This window comes from Anser anser, assembly GCF_964211835.1.
Source record: "Anser anser genome assembly, chromosome: 15".
Taxonomy (NCBI): domain Eukaryota; kingdom Metazoa; phylum Chordata; class Aves; order Anseriformes; family Anatidae; genus Anser; species Anser anser.
In genome coordinates, this window is record NC_139736.1 from 11,313,478 (window position 1) to 11,336,569 (window position 23,092).

Here is a 23,092-nt window from a genome sequence, read left to right on the forward strand (position 1 = left end):
GAGGTCTCCAAAGCACGAGCCTCCCCTGGGCTGTGTCACGCCCAGGACGTTCAGCTGAGCTCCTCCGGGCTTCTTTTGTCCAGAGCAAGCAGGAGGAGAAAAAAAAGAGCGAGGGAGGCAATTCCACACTCCGCTCCCACCTCTGGGGCTGCGCAGGCGTTGACCAAAGCAGGGGCTCAGACGGGGCTCTGCTGGGGTCTCCGCAGGGCCCCCACGCTGCCTGGGAGCCCCGGCACAGCGCCGTGCCCGGCCAGGCCCGGGGCAGCCCGTGGGCCCGGCGGTGCTGCTGTGTGAGGGACGCCAGCCCGGGCCAGGCGAGCCCTGCCAGCACCCGACCCCCGCCTGCAGCGCTCCGGCTGCGTGCCTTGAGCTCTGCAGGGCCCCAGCCCTGCTCCGGGCGCTTGGGGCCGCCGGCCCAGCTGCGAGCACGCCGCCCAGCCAGCAGGGCCCCAGGGGCAGCGTGCCGCCGGGCCCCCACCCGCCTCGGGACACCGGGAGGCGGCGGGCCCACGGCCCCGCTCCCCCGCCGCGGCCGGCCGCGGGGGCTCCGGGCGGGGCCTGCGGCAGGCGCCGGGCGCCCGGGGAGGCTGCAGGGGCCGGGGCCGGGGCCGGGCCGGGCCCGCTCCGCTCCTCCCCCGCGGCCGGCGGCGCGGCCGGGCCCGCAGTACCGGGCGGGGGCGCGGGGGGCGCGGCTGAGCCGCTTCTCCCCGGCGCTGCGAGGCAGCGGCGCAGGCGGAGCGGTGCGGGGCTCGCTGCTCGCCGCGTCGCCGCCAGAGCCAGCGGCCGCGGCCATGGGCGTCCCGGGCCGCCCGCTTTGTGCCGCCGCCGCCGCCGCCTCCTCGTCGCCGCCGCCGCCTCCCCCCGCCGCTCCGGGCCGCCGCCGCCGCCGCTGCTGAGCCGCATGGGCCGGGCCCCGCGCCGCCGCCGCCGCCGCTGCCGCCGCCGCACCGTGCGGGTGAGTGAGCGGGCGGGGAGGCGGCCCCGAGCCCAGGCCCTGCGCCGAGGCCGCGCCGGAGGCCGCCGCCGTGCGGGCGGAGCGGGGCCGCGCCGGGCGCCGCCGAGCCGGCGCTAGGCCGCCCTGGGAGCGGGGGGCGGGCGCCCGGGGCGGCCCCGGGCCGGGCCGGGCCGCGGGGGGGCGGCCGGGGGCGGCGGGTCCAGCGGGGGCGCTTCTTCTCCCCCCCCCCCTCCGCAGCCCTCGCCCCCCGGAATTGCTCGGGGGCGGCGGGGGGCAGCGAGCGGCGGCCGGGCTGCGGCGCGGGGGAGCCCGGGCTCGGCGGGGCAGAGCCCTGACAGCGCCGGGGCTGCGAGCGGCTTCCCGGGGAGCCCTCGGCGGCGTGCGGGGCAACTTTGAGCGGGGCGGGAGGCGGCGGGGGCGGCTCCGTGCGGTCGCCGAGGGCTGCGACGAGCTGGGGGCCCCGGCCCGGGGAGGTGCCCGGTGCCGGCGGCTCGGGGCCGCGCTGCTCCCCGCGGGGCCGCTTCCCACGGGCATCCCCGGGGGGCTCCGGGTGCCCGCTGCCGCCGGGGGGCCGAGGAGTGCCCGGCCCAGCCCGGCCTGGGGTCGTGGTCGGGGAGGCGCCGGGGGGAAGCCGGGGCAGAGCCCCCGCGGGGACCGGCAGCGGCTCCCGCTGTGGCGGGGGGCACGGCGCAGGTAGGGCACGAGGCCTCCGGGCCTGGCGGCTCCCCCGGGCCCTTCCCGAGGCTGCCGCTTTTTTCGTGACACCAGGTCGGCTCTGAGGGCGGACCTCGTGCTTCCGAGGCCGTCGGTGGCGGCTTTCGGTTCGGCCGGGAAGAGGAACGGGAGGGAAAAAAAAAAGGCAGAGCATCCAAAAGATGTGTTCATCTGGGTGCGGCGAGCTCTGAGAGGCGGGCTGAGCTCGGGTGCGTGTTCCCTGCTATGTTTTCATGTGCAGCGGAGTTAATCCGGTGCAAGGAGTAATTTGGCAGGCAGCTGGTGCTTCGCAGTTTTCAGGGCCTTCAGGCTGGTGGTGCTCGGTAAAACAAGACTTTCGCTACTTTCAGGAATAGAATGGCTCAGCGGGAATGGAGCTTCAAAGATCATCTGGTCCAGCTGTTCTGAAACGACTGCTACCTCGTCTAGCAGGGAAAGCAGCAGCCCAGGGGCTGCCCTTCTCTCCCCACACCTCCCATCCTCCATGTTGCCTCGCAGCCCTTTTCTTAAAATGTTGTATATGATCAGATTTCCTTCTTCGGGTGATTCTCTCATCCTTTGATGACCTGAAATTTTCCCAGGCTCACAGCATGCGCTGTTGTTAGCTTAAATGAACCTTTGCTAAATGGCCTCTGTCTATGAAAAACGGTGCCAGACCTGAAATCCTGTACTAACATGCCCATTTGAAGCAAGAATGTTGTTCGCATGCCCAAAATATTGGGGTCAATGATGCATTTGGATTCCCCTGGAGCGAGATGAGGCGATGCAGTGCATTGCTAAAACGCAAAGAGGAATGTCGCGGCGGTACGTCGCTTGAGTGTACAGAAGCCACCTGTGTTTGGTTAAGGTGTAATCTCAGTTTTGGTACATACTGGATATTCTTTCGGAATATTTTTCACGAGCCTTAATGTAAAATCCTGGTTAGGGATGAGAATTTCCTAGGCTGGTATCCAGATAAAAACCTACTGCCTTGATGTGCCTTGGTACACGTGCTGTCCAGGTAGACTTTGCAGAGAAGTTGATCCCAGTGCAGAAGCTGGCGTGTGTCTGTCCTGTGGGCTGTTTGCCGCTTGGCACCTAAGTGTAAATCTCTTGGACACAGTGAATGCCAGATCCTGAAGAAACACCTGTAATGTGAAACTGGCGGCTGTTACTGTACCACCAGTGCTATCAGTTGTGGCAGATGCTAGATACAGTTTTGGAATATTCTCTGTCATTTTTAGAGGAAGGAAGAGGGTACCTGTTTCATGCTGATCTCTGAAATTGCTGAGAGCTTTGTCATTGATTCTGATGAAAAGGGGGATTCGGTACAGTAATCACGCAGAGCAGTATCAGCAGCTTGTAATCTTAGAGTGTTTGTTTACAGTGCTTAACGTATTTCTTTTTCATCTGTTTCAGCAGAACAAACTTGTTCACAGTGGAACTACAGATATCGGTGATCTGAGGTCTCAGCTCTTCCCCCTTTGTTCCTGTGTGAGCAAACGCCAGAAAAATGAATATCCAGGGGAAAGGATTCCCTCTGGACCTTGGAGGAAGCTTCACTGAAGATGCTCCAAGGCCGCCGGTTCCTGGTGAGGAGGGTGAACTCGTGTCCACGGATCCCAGGCCAGTTAGCCACGGTTTTTACTCTAGCAAAAGTGATGTTGTTAGAAATGAGACGTCCACCGCAACACCGAGGCGCTCTGATTTGGATTTGGGATATGAGCCCGAGGGGAGTGCTTCGCCAACTCCACCCTACCTGAAGTGGGCTGAGTCGCTGCACTCCTTGCTCGATGATCAAGATGGTATCAATCTCTTCAGGACTTTCCTGAAACAGGAGGACTGTGCGGATCTGCTGGACTTCTGGTTTGCCTGCAGTGGCTTCAGGAAGCTGGAGCCGTGCGTGTCCAATGAGGAAAAAAGACTCAAACTGGCAAAAGCCATTTACAAAAAATACATTCTCGACAACAATGGCATTGTGTCCCGGCAGATCAAACCAGCCACAAAAAGTTTCATAAAAGACTGTGTCGTGAAACTACAGATTGACCCTGACATGTTTGACCAGGCCCAAACTGAGATTCAGTGCATGATAGAAGACAATACCTACCCTTTGTTCCTTAAGTCGGATATTTATTTGGAATACACAAGGACAGGTGGGGAAAGTCCAAAAATTTACAGCGATCCGAGCTCAGGGTCTGGGACAGGTAAGGGGCTACCTGGTTATCTGCCTACTCTGAATGAGGATGAGGAGTGGAAATGTGACCAAGACACCGAGCCTGAGGCCAGCAGGGACTCTGCACCCTCGAGCAGGCTCACCCAGAAGCTGCTTTTGGAGACGGCAACCCAGCGCGCCAGCTCGACACGGCGGTACAGCGAGGGGAGGGAGTTCAGGTACGTGAGTGCAGTGGCAGCGCCCCTGCTCTGCGCTGCCTCCGGGCTGCCCTGAGGGAGCTGCTGTGAGTTCGGAGGCGCTGAGAAAGGGAGGACGTTTGTTCGGGAGTGCTTGGGGCTGGCTGAGCATCAGCATGGGTATGGGATGGTATCACATGGATGTTACGCTGGAATGCAGCTGTATCTGAATGCGATGCAAGTTATTTTAAGGGTGTCTTTGGTCGTTCCTGTCCAGTCCTTCTGAATCACCTCTGCAGCACGTTCCTCGCTGCAAGAAAATGCTCCTGAATGTGGTCTGGGTGTAGGTGGGATTTGGTGGGCAACGCAGAGCTGTGGGCAGTCCCTGTGCATGCTGAGCGAGTAGAGGGAGCTGCAGTTTCAGGTTGGCTTTTAGCCTGCAGCGGCACAAGGTCAGCGTTCAGTTGTAGGAGCGCAGACAAGCGAAGCTGGTGGTAAAACTTCTCCTTGTAGATATGCAAGGAAATTGTGATGAGCCGCAACAAGAGGCTGCAGGAAGCTTGCAGGAAATACCCTAGTGCCTGGAACATTTATGTGGGTCAAATGGGGTCCGTAATGCTCCCTGAAAATGGTATAACTTTGCACACAAGAGGTCTCTGATAAGAAATTCTAGCAGTGTCAAAGTAGGAATCACCAAATCCAGTTAAAATCGTTCCATGTTGCAGCTTTTTCCCTCTTAAAATTGCCTTTTCCCCTCTAAATAATTGCTTTTTTGTTTTGTTTTGTTTTTCTAGAGGAGTTGCACAGTTTTGCAGTCTGTGTTTTTTTGCTGGGTCCCCCACCCATTTCCAGCCAACATGGATTTTGAAACTTGCTGAGAGCTCAGTTAAAATTCCAGACAATTAACTTAGCGGGGAGTTCTCTGGGATCAATAAGTGTGTGTGTGTGTCTAACCCTTGCTGAATCAACAGAACGCAGCTAGAACACATTCCTACTTTTTTTTTAAAAATAAAATCTCCTTATTCTAAGACCTGCTTAGGGTAAAATCTGTCACTTTGTGAAGATTACGAAATGAAGGAGCTGAAGTGTCCTCTTCAAAGCCGCCTGTCTTATGAAAAGCATTTCTGTGTTTAATCTCCCTCAGCCGTCCCTTTAGGCTGGCAGCTGGAAATGCATCCCGCCCTGTGCAAGGTCTCAGCGCATTTCAGATGGTGAAATGTTTTCATTTTGATTCCTGTTTTCTTACAGATTTTGAGGAGGGGATGTTGCATGTGAAACTCTGGAAAAAATGGGAATTCATGTGAACTCCTGCTGTTTTAATCAGGAGTCTGAAAAACAAAATCCCAGGGTCCTGGGACTTTCCTGTGGAGTTAATAAAAACCTTGAATGTTTCTTAAAGTGGGTTTTGAACGAGTGATTGGGTACTTACCATAAGTGAAGGATTAGAAAAGCCCACGATTTAAGTATCTTTTTATTTAGGTGATAATGGCTTTAAGACTGAAAATTACTGACTTGAGTTGTGTTTAGTTTCCATTCTAAAGCGGGTAGCAAAAACCTACGTGGAATACTGTACTCCTCAGGTCAAGCTTCAGGAAAAAAACGCAGTTTGCCCGTTACCTGAATGTATCTATACCAAATCTTAAAATGGTTAAGAAATGTGTTATGGAATAGAAGTATTTTGGAGTGAAGTTCCTCAGTCTTGGGCATTTTCATACCACATTGAACAGCGTGAAATAAACCTTTACCTAGGGGATGGAGGTCAGAAAAAATATGTTACTATTAATTTGTTGTGTCCAACAGCCTGTCATTGTGGCTACAGACACTCCATTGACCTGTTGGGTAAGGAGGCATGGAGGTGTTTACTGTTCTCACCAGGGCAGGAGTCATTTCTGAGCCTGGAGTCAGTAACTGAAAATAAGTGATTGGTTTCTTTAAATGCTGGTAAGTCAGCTGCAGAAGCATCCAGAGCGTCACTGTGCAAGATGCTGCACAACGGTGTAGTCGATGCGTTTTTTTCTAAAATTCTGCTGAGATACTAATTTAGGAGTTGATTGTTCATCTTTGTGCTAGACCTTGTGGTTGAAATAACTTGCTTCCTGAATGTTGTATAGAAATAGCTGCCTCAAACAGACTGTTTTTTAACCAGTAGCGTCTTTATCCTGCAAGCGTTTTTATTTACATTATTGTGTGAGTAAGTGCGTTGGAAGCTGGTGGAGCTGCTCGCAGCAAGAAGCGATAGCTGCACAGACCGTTTGTAAGGAAGGGTCCCAATTTATTTTGAAAATTTCCACAGTTTTTGTGCATGCGTGTGGAAGAATTTCTCATTTCTGTTCTTGAGGGAATGTTGAAATAAGCTGTTTCGCATTATATCTGAAGGCCTATTTAATCTTCCCAAGATTTAACTTCTATTCCTCGGCTTCCATGGAAACTCTAAATAAAGAGGAATCTGACCAAATGTGATAGAAGTGTTTCTCTGTTAGCAAATGAGCATCTTGAAACAGCTCCAAACTTTTTGCAGCAGAAAGTTCATAAATCTTAATGCGGTACTTGTGTGCTCGTGAGAGTGAAAACTGCTCAAAGTGCAGATGACAACACGTTACCAGCGTTGGGCGTTTTGAAGGTGTGCGAGTGTGCATGTATGTGAGAATATCCTGAAGCGAAAAGCATCACTGTTACCCACTGTGTTTTTGTATGCGTAGGAAAAGGCCAATAGTCATTATAGTTAGGCTCCTGCAAATTAATTGGACATTGGTTATGGATCAGTGAACTTCAAAGAGGGTAACCCCTGAAGATCTCGGGCATTAACTCACAGCTTCCGAAACCAACACTAACATGGTTGTGAGCACGGCTAAATCTTTCATTAACCTTCTTCTGACACACTGCGACTGGGTTTTTCAGATACGAAGAGCAAAAATTAAAACGGTGCCCTAAAAGTGCCCTGCAGGCTGGTTTTCAAGCACTCCAGTAAAATATACACGTCCTAAAAATTTGGGAATTTGGCACGTGGTGGCCAAACTGTCACATCACAGCTGCATCTTTTTGTCTGCATAGGTTTTTTCTGTCCTCTCTTTAGCTTTACATCAGAAGGGTTTCCACTCCTGCTTCCGAAACCTGCACTCCCAAAGCTCTGCGGGGAGCAGCGCTCGCAAAGGTTGCCTTCGCTTTCTTTCCGTGGTGGAAATAGAGAAGCCCACACGGTGTTACGTGTGAGCAGCTCTGCCTTCTTCGGACAGCCAGGCTAAAGATTTGGGTTGGTTCTGCCCCTTGTTCTGGTTCTTCCGACAGAACTGTCTCTTTGACAGCCTGTACTTCGTAACGGGGCATGCAGAGAGCAAGTGGAGAAACAGCTGAGGGAGGCTCTAGCGGGATGCGACAGCCTCTAGCCTGAGACTTGCCTTAACCTCGGTGAGTAACGCGGGGCTGTGCGAGAGCAGCAACGGAGCCTGGTTCAGGGAAGGTGTGGGATCCCTGCTGCTTAGGGTGCAAAACAGGCTGACGGTCATGAGTTTGGCCTGCCTCGGGAAGAAGCAGAAATTTAGCTGGCAGACCTGATTTTGAGGTTCGCTGCTTCATTCATAATTAAATATTAAATTGCACGCTTCTGACTCAAAAGGAATTGGTGCTAATTGTGCCGAGCGAGCGGAAGACTGGAGGGGCAAAAGTCTGTGTCCAGACGAGTTGAGGTGCGCGTTAGCGCCCTGCTGGCGCTGCTTTTAGTGGCAGAAGCAGCACGTGCGCCTCTGAGCGAGGCTACTGGAGCGCCAGGAGAGGTCATTTCCTTGGAAAAAGCTGCAGACAAATATTACGCCTGTATGGGATGGCAGAAAGAAGAGTTCGGGTCTTGGCTGAATAAAGCTGTGAGTCTGACAGCGCAGGGCCTGGGCCTGAGCCTTTCCTTTCTGTGCCAGGGCGCAAGACAAGCGTGGTCGGTCGCGAGCGGAGGGCAGTGATGGAGGCTGCCTCCGAGAGGAGCAGCAAGGTGCTCAAGCGCTGTTGATAACCACAGGGCAAAGGCCAGGGCTCTGGGCAGACCGATGGAGGTGTTTGGAGATGAAGTAGCCGAAGCAGCCAGAAGTGCTGTCCACCATCTCCGCCTGACTCGAATGGCATCTTTCTATCTGATCGCTTGTTCTGTCATCTCTTTACCTCCTTAATCTCTTTTAGTGCTGTGTGACATGTCATGCTGCTTAGGAAACGCTGCTGATGCCCGCGTGGTATTTTCTTGATAGCTGATGCTGTGGCTGGCCAGGGAAACATTTATAGGAGTGTCTGTCTGTTTTTTAACGTATTTAAAGTTTCAGTGGCTTGGGACAAGCCTACCGGGGAAGCCACCTCTTTTCTTCTACAACAGGACCTGTCTGTAGCAATTCTTCTGTATAATGGGCAGAAGGGCCGGTGTGTTACACCGGGTGCGGGAGGCCGGGACCCGAAGCTGCGGGTGCGTGGCACTGTCCTTGGGGCGCTGGTGCTCGTTCGGTTGTGCTGGGTCTGTGGGAGTCGAGGGGCTGATGCCAGGAGCAGTATTTGCATGCCATTTCAAATAATTCAAATAATTTTAGCATTAAATTGAATGTTTAAAATTTTACATTAACATTTCCTGAACTTTTTTTTTCTTTCCAGTTTTGACCCTGCCTTTCTGGCAATAATTTTGCGCAACCTGAAATCCTAGCTAATGTCTCGGCTTGGATTAAAACTGCTGGGCCCATAACACAACTTGTAATTGTTACAGCCCACAACAATGTGCAGAGCAGTGGCTATTTCCAATTAAAAAAGAAAATAAGTTGTAGAAAGAATAGTTTTGGTTCTGCATTGTTCTTGAGAGAAGTTACCGGTTCTACCAGGGATGGTAGGGTCTGGTGCTAATGGCAGTAAGTGGTGATTTTGTGACCGAGAGAGCTGTAAGATATACAAGACAAAGATGGATTGTGTTTTTGCACAGAAGTTACGCCAGCTTTTTTAAAGACATTGTTAAGCTGATGAAATTTCTGCATGGAAATGCTTACATTAACAGTGTAAAGTATTTATACTGGCGTTTGCCAAGTTTTAAAATGGATTTTATTTGAAGAAGAATACCTTTTGTGCCCACAGCTTTGCCTCTACACAAATCAAGATGAAGAAGTGGTGCATTTGTTGTTTGGTTATGGATCAGTAGGTTGGCTTCTATGTAAGGACAGTTTAGCTTTTAGCACTCTTTTATTAAATTAATAGCACTTTCACCCCTCCTCCAGCTACCTTATTTTGTGCTTGAGTTTTATTTGGGTTAGAAATCTTTCCTTTTAAAAGGATGAAATTGCTGTTATCATACTGAACCACTTTCAGACTGGTTTGGTTATCCCGGTGTTCACAGATGGCCACCACCAAGCAGTTCAGGGCTACATCAGTGGAGGATCAAGGGGAGCTACACCCCCCTCTTTCTGGTGCTGGTGAGGCCATACAGGGTATACTGGGTCCAGTGTTGGATCCCATAGATCAAGATGGGTTTTGAGAAACAAGAGAGGAACCAGCAGAGAGCTCCCAAGGTACCAGTGGTGTAGAGCCAACAAGGAGGGCTGAAGAGAGCTGCCTAGGTGTGAGTAGTCTGGGATAATTTAATAGCAGTTTACAGCAGTTATAAATATCACAGAGCCAAATTCTCCTTGGTAATCGCAAAAGATGGAAGCAGCAGCAGGCATGGATTGCTGCCTGGGGGGTTCAGGTTGGAGATCAGGAACAAAAACCTTCCTGAGGAGCACGGCAAAGGCCAGAAACAGGCCGCCAGAGAGGGGGGGATCTCCGACCCTTGGGGGCTTCACGGCTCGGTTAGACAAAGCAAGGCCCACCTGGTCTAGCATTGATGATGGTTGTCCGCTGAGCCAAAGGCCTCCAGAGCCACTTCTACCCAACTCTGAGATCAGAAATCACAAGAGACTGTAGGCAGCAAACTTCTATAAGCAGTTTAATGTAATTCTTTTAAAGATTTTTTTTCCTCTTTTCATGTGTACTTACAATGAGGACACAAATCATGAACTACTGTAGTTTGAGGATGAGGTTGGAAGTCAGGCTGGTTCAAGTTCTGCTCCGTTCAGAAGAAATTGGGTACGAAAAAGCTGAATGAGAAATGAATCAATCCCAGAAACTGAGAAGTGTGCCCAGGAGGTGGGCCACGTGGTACACCTTGGTTTTGATCTGCAGTTCAACTTTAACTTGGCTTTATGTTTTAAGAGTTCCTTTGTTGTCTCTATAATGGACTAATCCCTTGAATAATTAGTTACTATTGGACATTTTAAAAGTGACTGCCTCTTGGATCTGTTCTCTTTAATAGTCCTGGATTTATAGTCCTTTCTTTAATAATCCTGGATTTATTAACAATCAGAACAGACTGTGAAATCCTGTTAGGCCAGGCTTGCTTGGTGGGAAAAGGACTGCAAAAGATGTGGGAGTGCTGAGGGGCACACGCTGGCCTCGTGTTAGGGTAGGGCTATGGGCATCCCCACAGATGTCCAAAATTCTGGAATACACGAGCCAGGGCCGGCTCACCGTGTGCAGGATGGAAAGTCAAGTGTGTGGGGCCGCTCGAGCTGCGGCTTTCCCTCTTTGTGCTGCGGAGCTGGCAGATGGAAATACCTGCGTTCCTTCTGATACTCCATCCACTGCCTTTCCCTGGTGTGCAGCACCAGCCCACCTCTCTGCCCTAGGAGCTATTTGTAGTAGGAATATCCTTGCTGCCATTTAACCTTTTGTTTCCGCAGTTTTGCTTTGGTTCGTGTCCAGCTGAGCGCACCTTTCCAAGAACCAAGCAAGAAGCACTCCGCGCCGTGCCTGCTGCGTTCAGCGGCTGCCTGCTGGAGCACGCTGCCGGCGCGTCCACCCCTGCATTTGGCACTTCAGAAAGTGCTCCCGGGGGTTATGGCCCGGCGGCTGCCCAGCACAAGGCTAGTCGTGCAGTTCCTGTGCGTTTAAAATAAAACATCAGCCTCATTTTAGTAGAATCAGCAGAGAAATCTGGTTTCAGATGTGACTGTATGTGTAGTGTGGAAAATTGCTGTTTAATGTCTCAGAACAGGGGTGCTCATATCCTAAATCAGTTCCTGGAAATATCATTGGATTATTAGGCTCATCCTCAAATCCATTAAGCAAATTAGAGTTAATCGGCCAAGTAAAAGAAGAAAGATCTTTTGCAAGGCCCTGCCTTCTGAGCCTCCTGGAGAAGCTGTAGCAATATTTTAATTTTCCGTCTGTCAGTGAATATATTCAGTCACTTCACTTCCTCATGTGGAGGATTTGAAATTAGAAACTGAGGTTAATTATCTGCATTAAATGAAATACGTGAAGACCACAAAAGCAAAAACCTTCACAATTCGGCATGGTCCGTTAAGCTAGACAGAATGTTTCAGAAGGAGAGGGGTTATTTTTCCTTGTTTTGTTCCGATTGAAGGGTTTTAGTCACAGTAATTGAAATGATTAAAAAGTCAAATTGCTTGTGAATGTAATTCCGAACATCTTCCTGAAAAGATGTGACACTTGGTGAGAGCCCCAGCAGCGGCTCTGCTGCGGGCCGGGAGGCGTTTGCTGTGCCGGGCCCGGCCAGGCCGCAGCAGCGCGCGCGCGTTTCGCTCGCGAGCGTTTTGGGGCCGTTTCCGCGTGGGTGAGGCCGTTTGTCGGCAGTGGCTCGTTATCAATCTCTTCCGTGACAAAGGCCTGTCATAACTTTGCTGTTTATTTAGTGGCGGCAATTTAGAAGTCGGACAATACCGGAGGAGTGCTGCGCTTTTGAGCGTATCAGATATAAAACAAGTCTGACACCATCAGTCCCAGTGCCAGTAATTAGCTAAGTGCTGCCTGCTCCCCTTGGAAGAGCAGCTTCGTAGCACTGGCGTCTCCAAACGGGACCAACATCCTGCAGACGCCCCGTCCCATGGTGGGGAGCTGCTCCGGGGCGATGGGTTTGTCACGGGGCTCGCTGTTTTCTGCAGTGTGCCTGGGGCTCAGGCTCCGGCCACTCCGGGAGACGTTCCCATTGCTGCCGCAGCACTCCCGAACAGCGGGAAGTTCCACGGCGTCTTAGTCGGCACGTGGAGGTTTCTTTTTGCTGCGTGTTTCAAGTGAAATTTGAGGATGGAGTCATGTGCAGCCAGTTTCATGGGCATTTTAAAGCGGTTTAAGTTCTGGAGAAAACGTAGCTGCCAAAAGCACCGCACGCTTTCTGTGATCTGGTCCCTGGACTTTGTTACTCAGGACTGCGCAGGGCAAAGTGCTTCTCTAAGCTGGGGGACTGCTGCGCTGGTTGGAAGGCAAAGCGGCCCGTTCTGAATTCCCTGCTCGTCCTCTGGGCACCTTGGTAGGGACTGACCCTGCTGGAGGCAAAGATCTTCTTGTTCCCCTTCGCTGTGCAACACAGCGAGCTGCTTTTCCGGGAGTTGTGCTTGGAAATTAAATTGTAGCAGGTCACGCTCGTGTGGAAAAGCAAAGCTGTGGTCACTCACTGTCCCGGTCCAGGTTCTTCTCTGTTGTAAGGCTGTTGTAATGAATCTAAGTAGAACCGCTGTGGTTTTAAATCAGAGTATCCAAATCCTATAAAACCCACATGGAGATTGGATTTTACCTCTGAAGACTCCGGAGTACAATTTTCTGGTAAGATCTGGAATTGTTTGGTGCCAAGGCCCCCAAAATACAGCCCATCCTTAAAGCACCAGCTGTTAGAATATGTAATGTTTGACTTCTTTTGATCAAAAACAGGTAGAGGCAGGAAAAAAAACCCTTGAAATACCCTGCTGAGATGGTCAGCACTGGGACCTCTTATTAGTCCCTGGGCTTAACTCCAGAGCTAATGACCAGGAGCTGCTGGGTTTTATTCTTCCTTCTACCCCCTATCCCCACATCTTCCCTCTCCCATCATGGACCGAGGGAGTCTCGGACCTCTCCCTCTCTCCATTTTCTGTTTTTTTGTTGTTGTCATTTGTTTGTTTGTTTCTGTGGGTATAGTACTCTGTCATTCTGTCTCCATGGTGTGTTCAGATGACTGCTAGTGCTGGACGAAGGAGAGCAGTAGGTGTGAGGAGAAGGAATTGTGTTTTTTTTTCAGCAGGCCACATTTAGTGTCTTAGCTCTACTGGAAAACCATGCCTTTGCCATTCAACAGATTTACCGCTTTGAATCATTAATTTTGGTCTTTTTCTTGGCTGGCAATCAGCTTTTCAGACTGGGTGAGGTTTATCTGGAAGAGTGGCTTCCTTGTTCTGCCGCTGCTCCTAGCCCGGTCCAGGCGTTGCTTTGGGAGCTTGGGCCTGCGCGTGCATTCATGTGGCATTGGTCATTTGATAGTGGAGGACCTCTCCAGGCTTTCATAGGGGAAGCACAACTCGGAGCCAGGAGCAGCAGGGTCTCAGAAGGGCTCCTGGGCACTGGCAGGTAGGATCCGAGACGAGAGGCGCAGCGACCCAGTCCCCTGCTGTAGCTGCTGGCTTTGATTACCTTTATCTTGGACGTGCCGCGCCGAGGTAAAAGCCTTGGAACTGTTTGGCACCAGACATGCAAATGAATGCGGGGCCGAAGCGATTGCTGCCCTCAAGGATCCCAAAAGAGGAATCAACAAATAGAAATTATTCTATTAGCAGGAGCAAAGTTCACAGGTTAACTGTCGTGTCAAATCAATGAAATACAGCCTTGATCTCCTGCACAAGGGCTTTATTGTGTATAAATAAGAGTGCCCGAGCAAAGACATCAAGATCTTGCGCTGTAACATTTGCGGCAGCGAGAAGAAAAGGAAGCTCTGTACAGGCTGCATCATGAAATGCCTCCGTCAGACATTAGCTTCATTCCTGCTTCAAAAGATTGTAAAACGTGACCTTGGAACCTTCTTGCTCTCCTTATGGTCATACCCGCATTGAATTTCCACAGGGCGTGGGTTTTTTTTTGTGTGTTGTTGGTTTTTTTTTTAATTTTTTTTTTTTAATAAAAACTTAAGGTCTTTTGCTAAGAAGGCTTGTCTTTGTACTTTTAATTCGGTCCATGTGACTGTCATAACATTTATTCCTTAGGAAATGAAAAATGTTTCTTCTTGAGCAAAGCCACTAAACAAAGCCGTTGGGAGCGCTGGCAAGCTCAGGTGTGCGCAGTGTGTCTTGTGCTGATCTGCAAGCACTGGACTAAGACCACCACCCTTCATTCCTTGGTTGCTTGATCTTGGTCTCTGCCAGCAGAAGAAAAAGCAAAAGCTGCCTTCTTTGTTGTGGAAGTATTTACGTTTAATGTGCTTCTGAACATCTGCACGTTCAGGGAGACTTTGTTTTCCCCTCTTGGGAGAAACTACTTTGAAAAGGCTCGCTCTCCTCTTCGAGGCGCGCCAGTGCTGGAAAAAATAGATGAGCTTGAAACGAGATGGAAACAGGCAGCAAAAGCCGTGTGTGCATGTGTCGCTGGAGTGCAGGATTTGTCACGTTGTAAAATAGCATTGTGGTTTTCCCCTCGAGACGTATGCAGCGAAGTATGTGACCTGGGGGCGGTATGAATGCTGGCCGCCGGGGGAACCAGCCCCTGGCAGAGCATCCTGCTGTCCTGGCTGGTGGGGCCGGAGGAGCCTGCTGAAGCTGATCCGTAAGCTCGCCTCCTTCCGCAGAGAGGAAACTTCCCAAATGGGCATGGGAAAAACTTTCCTTTTGTAATCCCTGAGATAACAGGTCATACAACTTCACCCAGTGCGATTCTTGCACAATAACTTGTGGTCAGGCTGAAGTGTCTATTTTAGAAAGGCATCCAAGCGATGGGAGGTCATGCAGCATTTTTGTTATCTCTTCCTGTGGTTAGTTACTCTCACTGCTAGCAGTTTGTTCCTTAACGCTCGTTTCAGTTTTTTTCAGCTTTAGTTTCAGGCTGAAGTTTTAGGGTTTTAGGTATTTTCTGGGTTTTAGGATGGCTTTGTTCACTTAGACACTCCGAATACCTTTACATGTTTGAAAAAAACTACTGAAAGGGTGTGAATGCTCTCCCTAAGTGGCAGAAGCTTTGTTATGGAAGGCCCTTTCGTTTTATTAGACTTTTCAACCCTCCAGTCGGCTGTTAAACAAGCCTTAGCTTGTCATGGTTGACAAACCTTAGCTCTGGTCTCAGACCTAACCTACCAGTTTAAAAGGCAGGTAGGTTTCTTTTGTGTGCAGGTTTCTGGGTGGGGACCATCGGCTTCTAAGGGAAATTAACTCGTGGCCTCTCTTTCCCCCTCCCACCTCAAATAAATTAGGTTTTGTGTTAACTGTTCTGTCATTTCCAAACAGCAAAAGGAAATGTGAGCCTGTGGTTTAGGACCTGGGCTTTCTGCTGCCTGAAGTACTCAGCTGAGCACTGAGAGTGCAAGTAAAGGGAGGTGTGTAATGGCAAAAGCAAAACAAAACAAAACAAAAAAAACAAAGAAAAAAAAAACAGCTGCATGAGCAGTGTCAGCAACTGAAGATAAAATGTAGGAAGTTTTTTAGAATGATTCATCCATAATTATTTAAAAACAAGGTAAATTTATTCTTAAGCATTGGAGAAGAATTCCTGCAAGCCTGGCGTTTGCCGTCTGTGATGTTTATACACCTGAGTAAATGCCTGTCTCAGCAGTTTGTTGGTGTTGCGCGCTCCAGATCTAAATCCCTTCAAAGGTAAACCCAGCACACCTTTGTCTCTGCCGGGGTTTCTGCCTTTAAAGCTGAAGCTCGTGAGGCCGAACCAGTCATAGCAGTGGCTGACACCAGGCCAGGCAGGGTGCCGTGGTTCACACCATTTTAATAACTGTTCCATGCAGATTTGCTGTCTGTGGGTTGCCCTGTGTGCTCTCTCTAGGACGCAGCAGACTGGCAGCTTGCTTTTGAACCGATGCGAGGAGTGTTGGAGGGCATGGTGCTTTTCTTCGTGGCGTGTCGTTGCAGGTGCTGGTGCTACCTGCTCAGCTGGGCAAAAGTTGATCTTATTTTCAGCCTCCTGGTATACAAGCGAAGCTAGCCTGCACCGAGAGGCCTTTTTCAGATGCGCCGAACTGGCTGAAAATCGTTCAGGGTGGTTGTTGTTTTTATGCTAACATAGCACTCTGCCCAGCTCACCGGCCCAGATAAGCAGCCGCACAGGGCAGGGCTCCTGCTCACGTGGCCGGGGAGGGCAGCGTGCCTGAGATCACCCTAAACTGCGCTGGGTGTCACCGCACAGCAACACCTGGTGGTTTCGTCAGGCCTGGGGTGCATTTCTCCTCCAGCGAGAGGCACAGTGCAGCCTTTCGCCGTGCTCCGGGCCGGTGGGGCAGGGGTAGGAGCGGCAGGGTCTCGTGGGACCGCCGTCTCGAGCTGCATCTCTGGTCTGGACAGCGCTGGGGCAGTTCACCAGTCAAGTTCCGCTGCTCCATCACGCTTCTTGTGAGCAGATCTGAGGAAGGCAGGAACTCCGGGAGCAGCAGTGCTTGTTCCAGCCCCGTTCCTGCTAAGTCTTGCTGCCCACATCTGCAGTTTTAGTCAGGAGCTCAAGGAGGCTTTTCCGATCCTGCAGCAGTCTTGGCAGAAAAGTCATCTGGCCCCATCTTGATATATTTTCCTTTCTTGATGCGGCGCTTGAGCTCCTGTCCAGGGGAGCCTGCTATCCCTTGCAAATATCGTTGCCTTGTGTTTGGCGCTCCCAGGCTGGGTGACGTGGCTTGTTGGAGCTGCAGTGGGTGAGCTGATATTCCATCAGTTGTACAGGAGAGATGCTGGCCTTGCTTTCCCACAGGTCTTCCACATGCTCAGAAGGGTAGATGCCTCCTACAGCTGAATTTGCCTCCCCAAAAGTAAGGTGCATTTGAGAGTCAGCAGTTGCTTGGACTCAGCAAGGTCATCTGAGTTTTGGTCCCTGATGGTGATGCCCTGAGTCAGCTCTGAAAGGGCTGCTCTCTTTCTCACCCCATGTTGGTTCTTCTGTGTCGAGCCATCAACCACATCGCCAGCAGTCAAGCTACAAGCAACCCTTTTTCCTTGTTAATTGCCGTCTGTGGCTTGGCACCGGTGCTGCCAGAAACCCTCCCAGGTAGCCCATCTTGGGCTGTGGACTTGGGTGTAGTGCATTGCCTCAGGTGGTATGGAGTAGGGTAATCCTCTCATTTCCCAGCTTTGGAAATCATCCTGGAAGCCTGAGCTGAAGAAAGAGGGTGGGACTGAAGCCAAACCTCTTGTTCCAGATGGGACAGTAGTGGCAGGAACACCTATTGTCCACAAAGGTGTTGCCAAGCCACAGAAAGCAATTAATAGGGAAGAAAAATGTGCTTCCTTTAAAACTTGAATTTTATAAGCAGTTTTCATTTTAAAATTAAATATCAAACATTGATATGCCAATTAGGTAAAATCAGGGTTCTAAGAGCAAACATCTGAAATCATATAACTTGTATAGTTAGCAAGTTAATAAAACCAACAAGTTTCTCAAATGGGATTGTATTCAGTCCTGAGCAATAGCTGAGTGTGAACAGCATTTGTACCAGCAGCTTACTCAGCTTTGGGCATGGAGGACAAGTAAAGCAGTCTGTGAGGATGGTAGGGAGATCTCCTTCTAATCACATTGTTGCCAACACAATTGTGGTAGAAATAGTGTGAAAATAAATTTTCCACCCGTTTTAGGGTCAGCTTTAAGCTTTGCATATCTAAACTCTGTTAGATAAGCAGTCATCCCCTTCAGGTCTTCAAAAGGTCTTCACAAGCCCTCCCTTTCATACAGGGACCCGGGCATGGTTTTGTGCTGAGCACCCGGGGGGGGGTGGGAGCAACCCCAGGCAGGGGCAGGGGATAACGGGGGGCTGCCCTCGTGCCCTGCAGCGGGGAGTTGGGGCACTGGTGCTGGCATGCGGAGATGGGAGCGCAGCACCGGCGAGAGGAGTGGGGTACGTGGTAGAAAAGGGGGGACGTTGCCACACGGATTTGGTGGGGTCCTGTTGGCCACATGAGCTGTCAGAAGCTGTTTCAGGTCCGAGTGCCCTCTGAGTCCCAGAGGAGTGCCTTACTAGCTCTTTGCTGTTCTTCCTGCCTCCAGCTTCCCACGGGGACGAACGGGGTATGTGTCATTTCTTGGAGAGAAGTGTGGTGAAGCTCATCCCATTCTCTTTCAAGCATATTGTTGGCTTTCCTTGCGTTAATCCTCCCTCATTGCCCTTCCATTGGTCCTTACGATGCAAGATCAGAAAAGGCAGTTCCAGTATCTCACCATAGTTGATGATAATTTTACTTTTCTCACCAGATCTCTTAAAATAGGCAGGCTCTCAGTAAGTACATTGGCCGTGGCCACCTTACCTGGTGTTGACAGCAGTCCTGGTCCATGCAGGAGGTTGGACTACTTGAGTCCTCCGGAGGTCCCTTCCAACCAATACTTCTGTGATTTTAGTTCTTAAATAACTGCCAAGCAGATCCTTACCTGTCACATGCATGTCTTACGGACTTCGTCAGCTGCAATGCAACCCTGAGCCCTGCAGAACTGCATCTTCTTACGCAGCTGCAGTAATGGCACTAACAGCTGGGGCAGCGGCCTGGAGACAGGGAGCCATCGTTGGAAAGAGTCGTGAAATACTGTGAGAGCTCTGCTCTGAGGTAATTCCAGCAACCCACGCCACGTGAACAAGGAAAAGGAGTTCTTTTCCCCCAACAAAAACTTGCATTGAAAGTGAGAAATGAAACTGCCATACTGCAACAATCATCTTTGCTAGATCGTAGCCATGTCAGCCTCTGCTCCTCTAGGGGTCCTTTTAAATCTCCTGTCTAAAAGGTTAAGCTTTAAAAATGAAAAAGGCATGTTTTCTTTCCTTCATATAATGATTTTTAATTTGTCGTTTGATCTTGGTTCATGTGCGTTGACTGCGTGGGAGCTGCTGTATTGGGTTACAAATAAAGCACGTGACTGTTCCTTTAAAAACTTCAAGGCTTATTTCAAATTATGTAGTAATGAAATAGAGCCTATTTTCAAATAACAGAAGTAGGAGTGGATTTTTTGTTGTCGTTGTTTAGATTTGTAATTTGCATGAGGATCCGTCCGTATCTTTTTTAATGATGTAAAATCTCTGCTTCTGGTGGTGAATTTTTCCTTGCAGTATGGCAACCAAAGGTTAGGAATCTCGCCTCCAAAGCCAGCGGAGGTGGGAATGGGCAGCGCGCTATTTTTAGAAATCAGCAGTGATACATTCCAGGAACTCGTGCAGTATTTTTCAGAACTGAGTTTGAAGGTTTTAAGCGTAGATAGGGGATATGTCATTTGTGTAAATTACTCTCAATTACCTGCAATTTGTTGGGAGTTACCATTTCTAAATGCTTATTGCAACTCTAGATATTTGAGGACGCTTTTGATTATCCTGGGCTTATAAAATGTAATTGGCTATTTCTTAATTGTTGTCCTCTGTGAAGTGTAATTACCTGTAATGTAGAGCTTTTTATTTGTCAATGCCGCAAACAGGAAATCAAGAGTGTCTGATTGAGATAAGTTTGGGGACTCCACCATAACTCCTAATTGCATCAGGTGACTTGTTCGTAATGAGCCCTGTCTCTTATAAAGTTCTGGAGGCCTTCAAAGAATCTAGAAACCTCAAATACCTTATTTATGTCTTGTGCAGAAGACGGACTTGTTCTTCCCTAAAACGCTTACGCATCAAACAGCTGCCGTCTTTGTGGCAGGGTCGGGGTAGCTCTTTATTCTGACATAGCACATGAAGTTTGGGGAAGAATAGGGCTGAATGGAAATTAACTGCTTAAATGCAGTTAATCAGAAGATATGCTGGAGCCGCCTGACATCCCTAAATACTGTAGAAAAATCAGTTAATTAAAACTTGGCACCTTGGAGGAAGTTGATAGATAGAGAGAATCCCCATTCTTATTGATGTGGGGTGGTACCTGGACGTAGAGTGGGTAGTCAGGCTTGAGCAGGCCAAACTGGGAGTTTTTGAGGCCCAAAAGTGTGTTTTAGCCTGGTCTATACACAGGAAGCGGGTTCTTACGCCCAGTTTGCTGCTGCCCTGTGCCAAACGGGGTCGGTGTTCCTCTGGGGCCTGCCTGGAGCCTCACCTCTCCCTGGCCTCGTCCCGTGCCCACTCTGATGCTGGCCTCGTCCTTCTCCAGCTGAAGGAGGGTGCTGTCGGTCCTTCGTGGGACATTAAACATTATTACTTACTTGAACTTAAATGTTATTGTGGACTTCCTTGCTGTAGTTCCGGGTGGGTTTTGTTTTTTACAGCAGCAGTAACGGAAGTGTCGGGTTGGGTACTGTCACCTCCTCATCTACACCTGAGCTTGGCTGTGCTGAGCCCAAGTGCAGCTCTGGGGACCTGTGGGGTGAGATGTAGTGTGGATTGACACAGCCGGTCTGGGATTCCAAGTCCCGTGTAAGAGAGGCGAAAATTGGAAATTAAAAGCCCTCTCATTCCCGTCTGAACCCCTGGGAGACACTGTGCCAAGCCAGGCTGCCTTACGAATGGCTCTGCTCCCATACCTGAGGGTTTCCAGAACATTTTTTCGTGTGTGTGTGTTTTCCTTAAATGCAGTCTGTAGGTTTAAATATCGTCCTCGTTGTGTCTTTAGAGCGTGAATTAAAAGCAGGAGCCGCTTTGAGAGTCTCCCACAGAAGCATGTGGCCGAATTCTGCCGCCTGAAAAAGTTTACCTTGAGGAACCACCTCAAAACAAAACCTTAAAACAAAAACCCTCTTTTTGCTATGCTAACTCTCCACAAACATAGAATTATTTAGTTTTATTTTTGCTGGTTTGACAGAGAACGGGTGTCGAACAGCTCTCGGGGAAGGCAGTGAGTCAGCACGCCCAACAGTGGCTGCATTGACCGATGCGAGGAGCGGCTCAAGTCTGGCTCGTCAGTGCTGGTGCTTGGCTGCAGCGCTGGGGGCTCCGTGGGGCAGGCTCCAACACCTCGTGCCAGCCTTGGGAGATCAAACACTTATGAGTCAGGCCGCAGAAAAGCATGATACGGTCCAAATTATTTTTTTTTTAACCTTGTTTTTAGTTAGAGAGCGGTGGGGGCAGGACTGGCACACGCCAGCACGCAGAACCTGCCTGTGTCGTTGCACGGTGTCGTTCCTCGCACCTCCAGAGCTGCTCCTGGAAACCCGGCCCAGCCTCTGCCGTGCCGCAAAGCGATGTGGCCACCAGCTTGCTCCTGTCACGATGCCCGAAGCCCTCGTTTCTCCCCGTCCATGTCAGGCAGGGAGGCGGAGGAGCCAGCGGGCGGGCAGGGCTGGGCGAGGAGCCGGCAGCGCGGCGGGCAGGAGCAGCAGCCCTACCAACTGCTGTCTCCCACAGATTGTCCTTTTCCCAAGGCACGGCTTGCTGCTGAAGGTGAGGTGAACCACATCCTTACAGCCCCCAGCCTCCAACACAGAGATTTCTCTGCAAGTCAGTCCTTAAAGACCGTGAGCGTGAAGGATGCCGTATCCTGTTGGTGCAGCAGTGTTTCGTGCTGGCGCCCGTGTCCCGTGCCTTGTGACGGATTTCTGTGCATTAGGGCCGTACCCTGGGCGGGAGGGGGTCCCAGCGGGCACTGAAGGCCTCAGACGTGATGTTGGTTTGTTAAGTGCAAGTGCCACACACTTTGATACCTCAGGCCATTCCGCCCCAAGCTTTCTTCAGGTGCTCTGGAAACATGTGGTGTTCACCTCCCGTCTCACCAGGCACAAGAAGCCAGCCAATTTTCAGCATAACGCACAATCTCAACTATTTTATTGCTTAATTTAGGCCATAAAGTCTCTTTGATGTGTTGTGTAATGCAACGTTCATTCTGAAAAAGTGGGTGGAGTAGCTTTATGGTATTATAAAAATAAATAAAATGCCTGGCAGGATTTTGAAACCACATGGTCATTCCTCCTCTATCCACAGATAAGTTGATTGTTGAGAGAGAAATCTTGCTTAATATCTAACTTTGGGTGATTTATTTCTCCAGAGCCCTTTCATCTCCAGTATGTATTGGGTTATCTGTGACTTCTAATCTGATTGTTTTAAGTGTGATCAAAGAAACCAAGAGAATGCACTTTATTTTCCCACTGTATGAATAGAATGTTGTTTGTACAGTGTATTACATCACCTGTTCCTGCTGTTCCTGAATTGTGCACCAAATGTTTGTGGTATAAATAGAATACATAATGGACTTGTAGGGGGTGATGAAATTTGTTCCACTTGCTGAGTAAAACAGAGTTAACTAAATGAATCCTTTCTTCACACCCAACTCTACCTTGGCACACAACAACATGGGCTGAAAATGTTTGAAATAACTCGCTTGTGCGGAATATTGAGCTGGAATTAGGCAGCGTCGAGGAACTGCTTCGAAAATCTGCAGGAGATTGCAGGCAGGCAGGGAGATTCCTGTCATTGAAATTGCTGGGATTCTTTCCAGTCTATGCAAAGAAAGATTTTGGCCTTCAGTAGTAGCCGTAGTGTTGTTATAACTGCGACGGTCTCAGGGTTTGAGAGGCAGGTTCTGCACAGAGGTGATTGCTGTCATTACACGGGCTTGCTGCTGTAGGATCCACGTGTGAAATGCAACATGTGCGCCCCGATGCAGGGAGCTTTTTGGTCAGAGGACAGAAAGAACCAGTTATTGGCGGATGAATTTGTTTGGTTTTGCACAACCCACCAGCTCTGTCTAGGGCCTTTCAGCTCTCATTCCTGGTGGAGGTCTAGAACGTGCCTCTGAAGACGGGCCTGGGAGCCGTGTGCTTCCAATCCTAAAAATCCTGCATTCAAGGAAGGACTGGTACTGGCTGACATGTCCTAATACGTCACTATCCCATAACCTCCATATTTCTTGGAGGACAACTGTCTTTGGCAGCTGTACCACATCTTTTCCTGATAACCTCTAACATCCTCTTTGGGGGCACCGATCAGCTTTTTTCACTCCAATTATCTAATTGATTAATATATTTGACTTGGAGCATTTATTCTCAGCCTGTGTTTGACTTGCAGTTTGTTGCTTCTCTTGCAGACCAGGCATGTAATCTGAGGGCCTGAAGGCTTGCTTCTTGCTTGTTTTTCCAAGCTGTATCTGTTGGCCAAAAAAAAAAAAAAACCACCTCTCCTTACTGACCTTGTCTTGACACACCTACAGGCCCTCATGAATATCCCACCCTGGGTAAATAGCTTATGTTTTTATTCAC

General features: G+C 50.1%; 1 protein-coding gene across 2 annotated transcripts in view; it reads left to right on the plus strand.

Moving 5' to 3' along the window:
* The first annotated feature begins 753 nt into the window (after positions 1-753).
* Positions 754-23,092, plus strand: part of AXIN1 (axin 1) — an 81,602-nt gene continuing 59,263 nt past the window's right edge. The window contains exons 1-2 of one of the 2 annotated variants that reach the window (XM_083800821.1): positions 754-955; positions 3,068-4,039. In XM_083800821.1, the coding sequence (XP_083656947.1) occupies positions 3,162-4,039 (878 nt within the window). In that variant the 5' untranslated portion in view covers positions 754-955; positions 3,068-3,161. The remainder of the gene's footprint in view (positions 956-3,067; positions 4,040-23,092) is intronic. The other variant, XM_083800822.1, reaches the window with a different exon arrangement.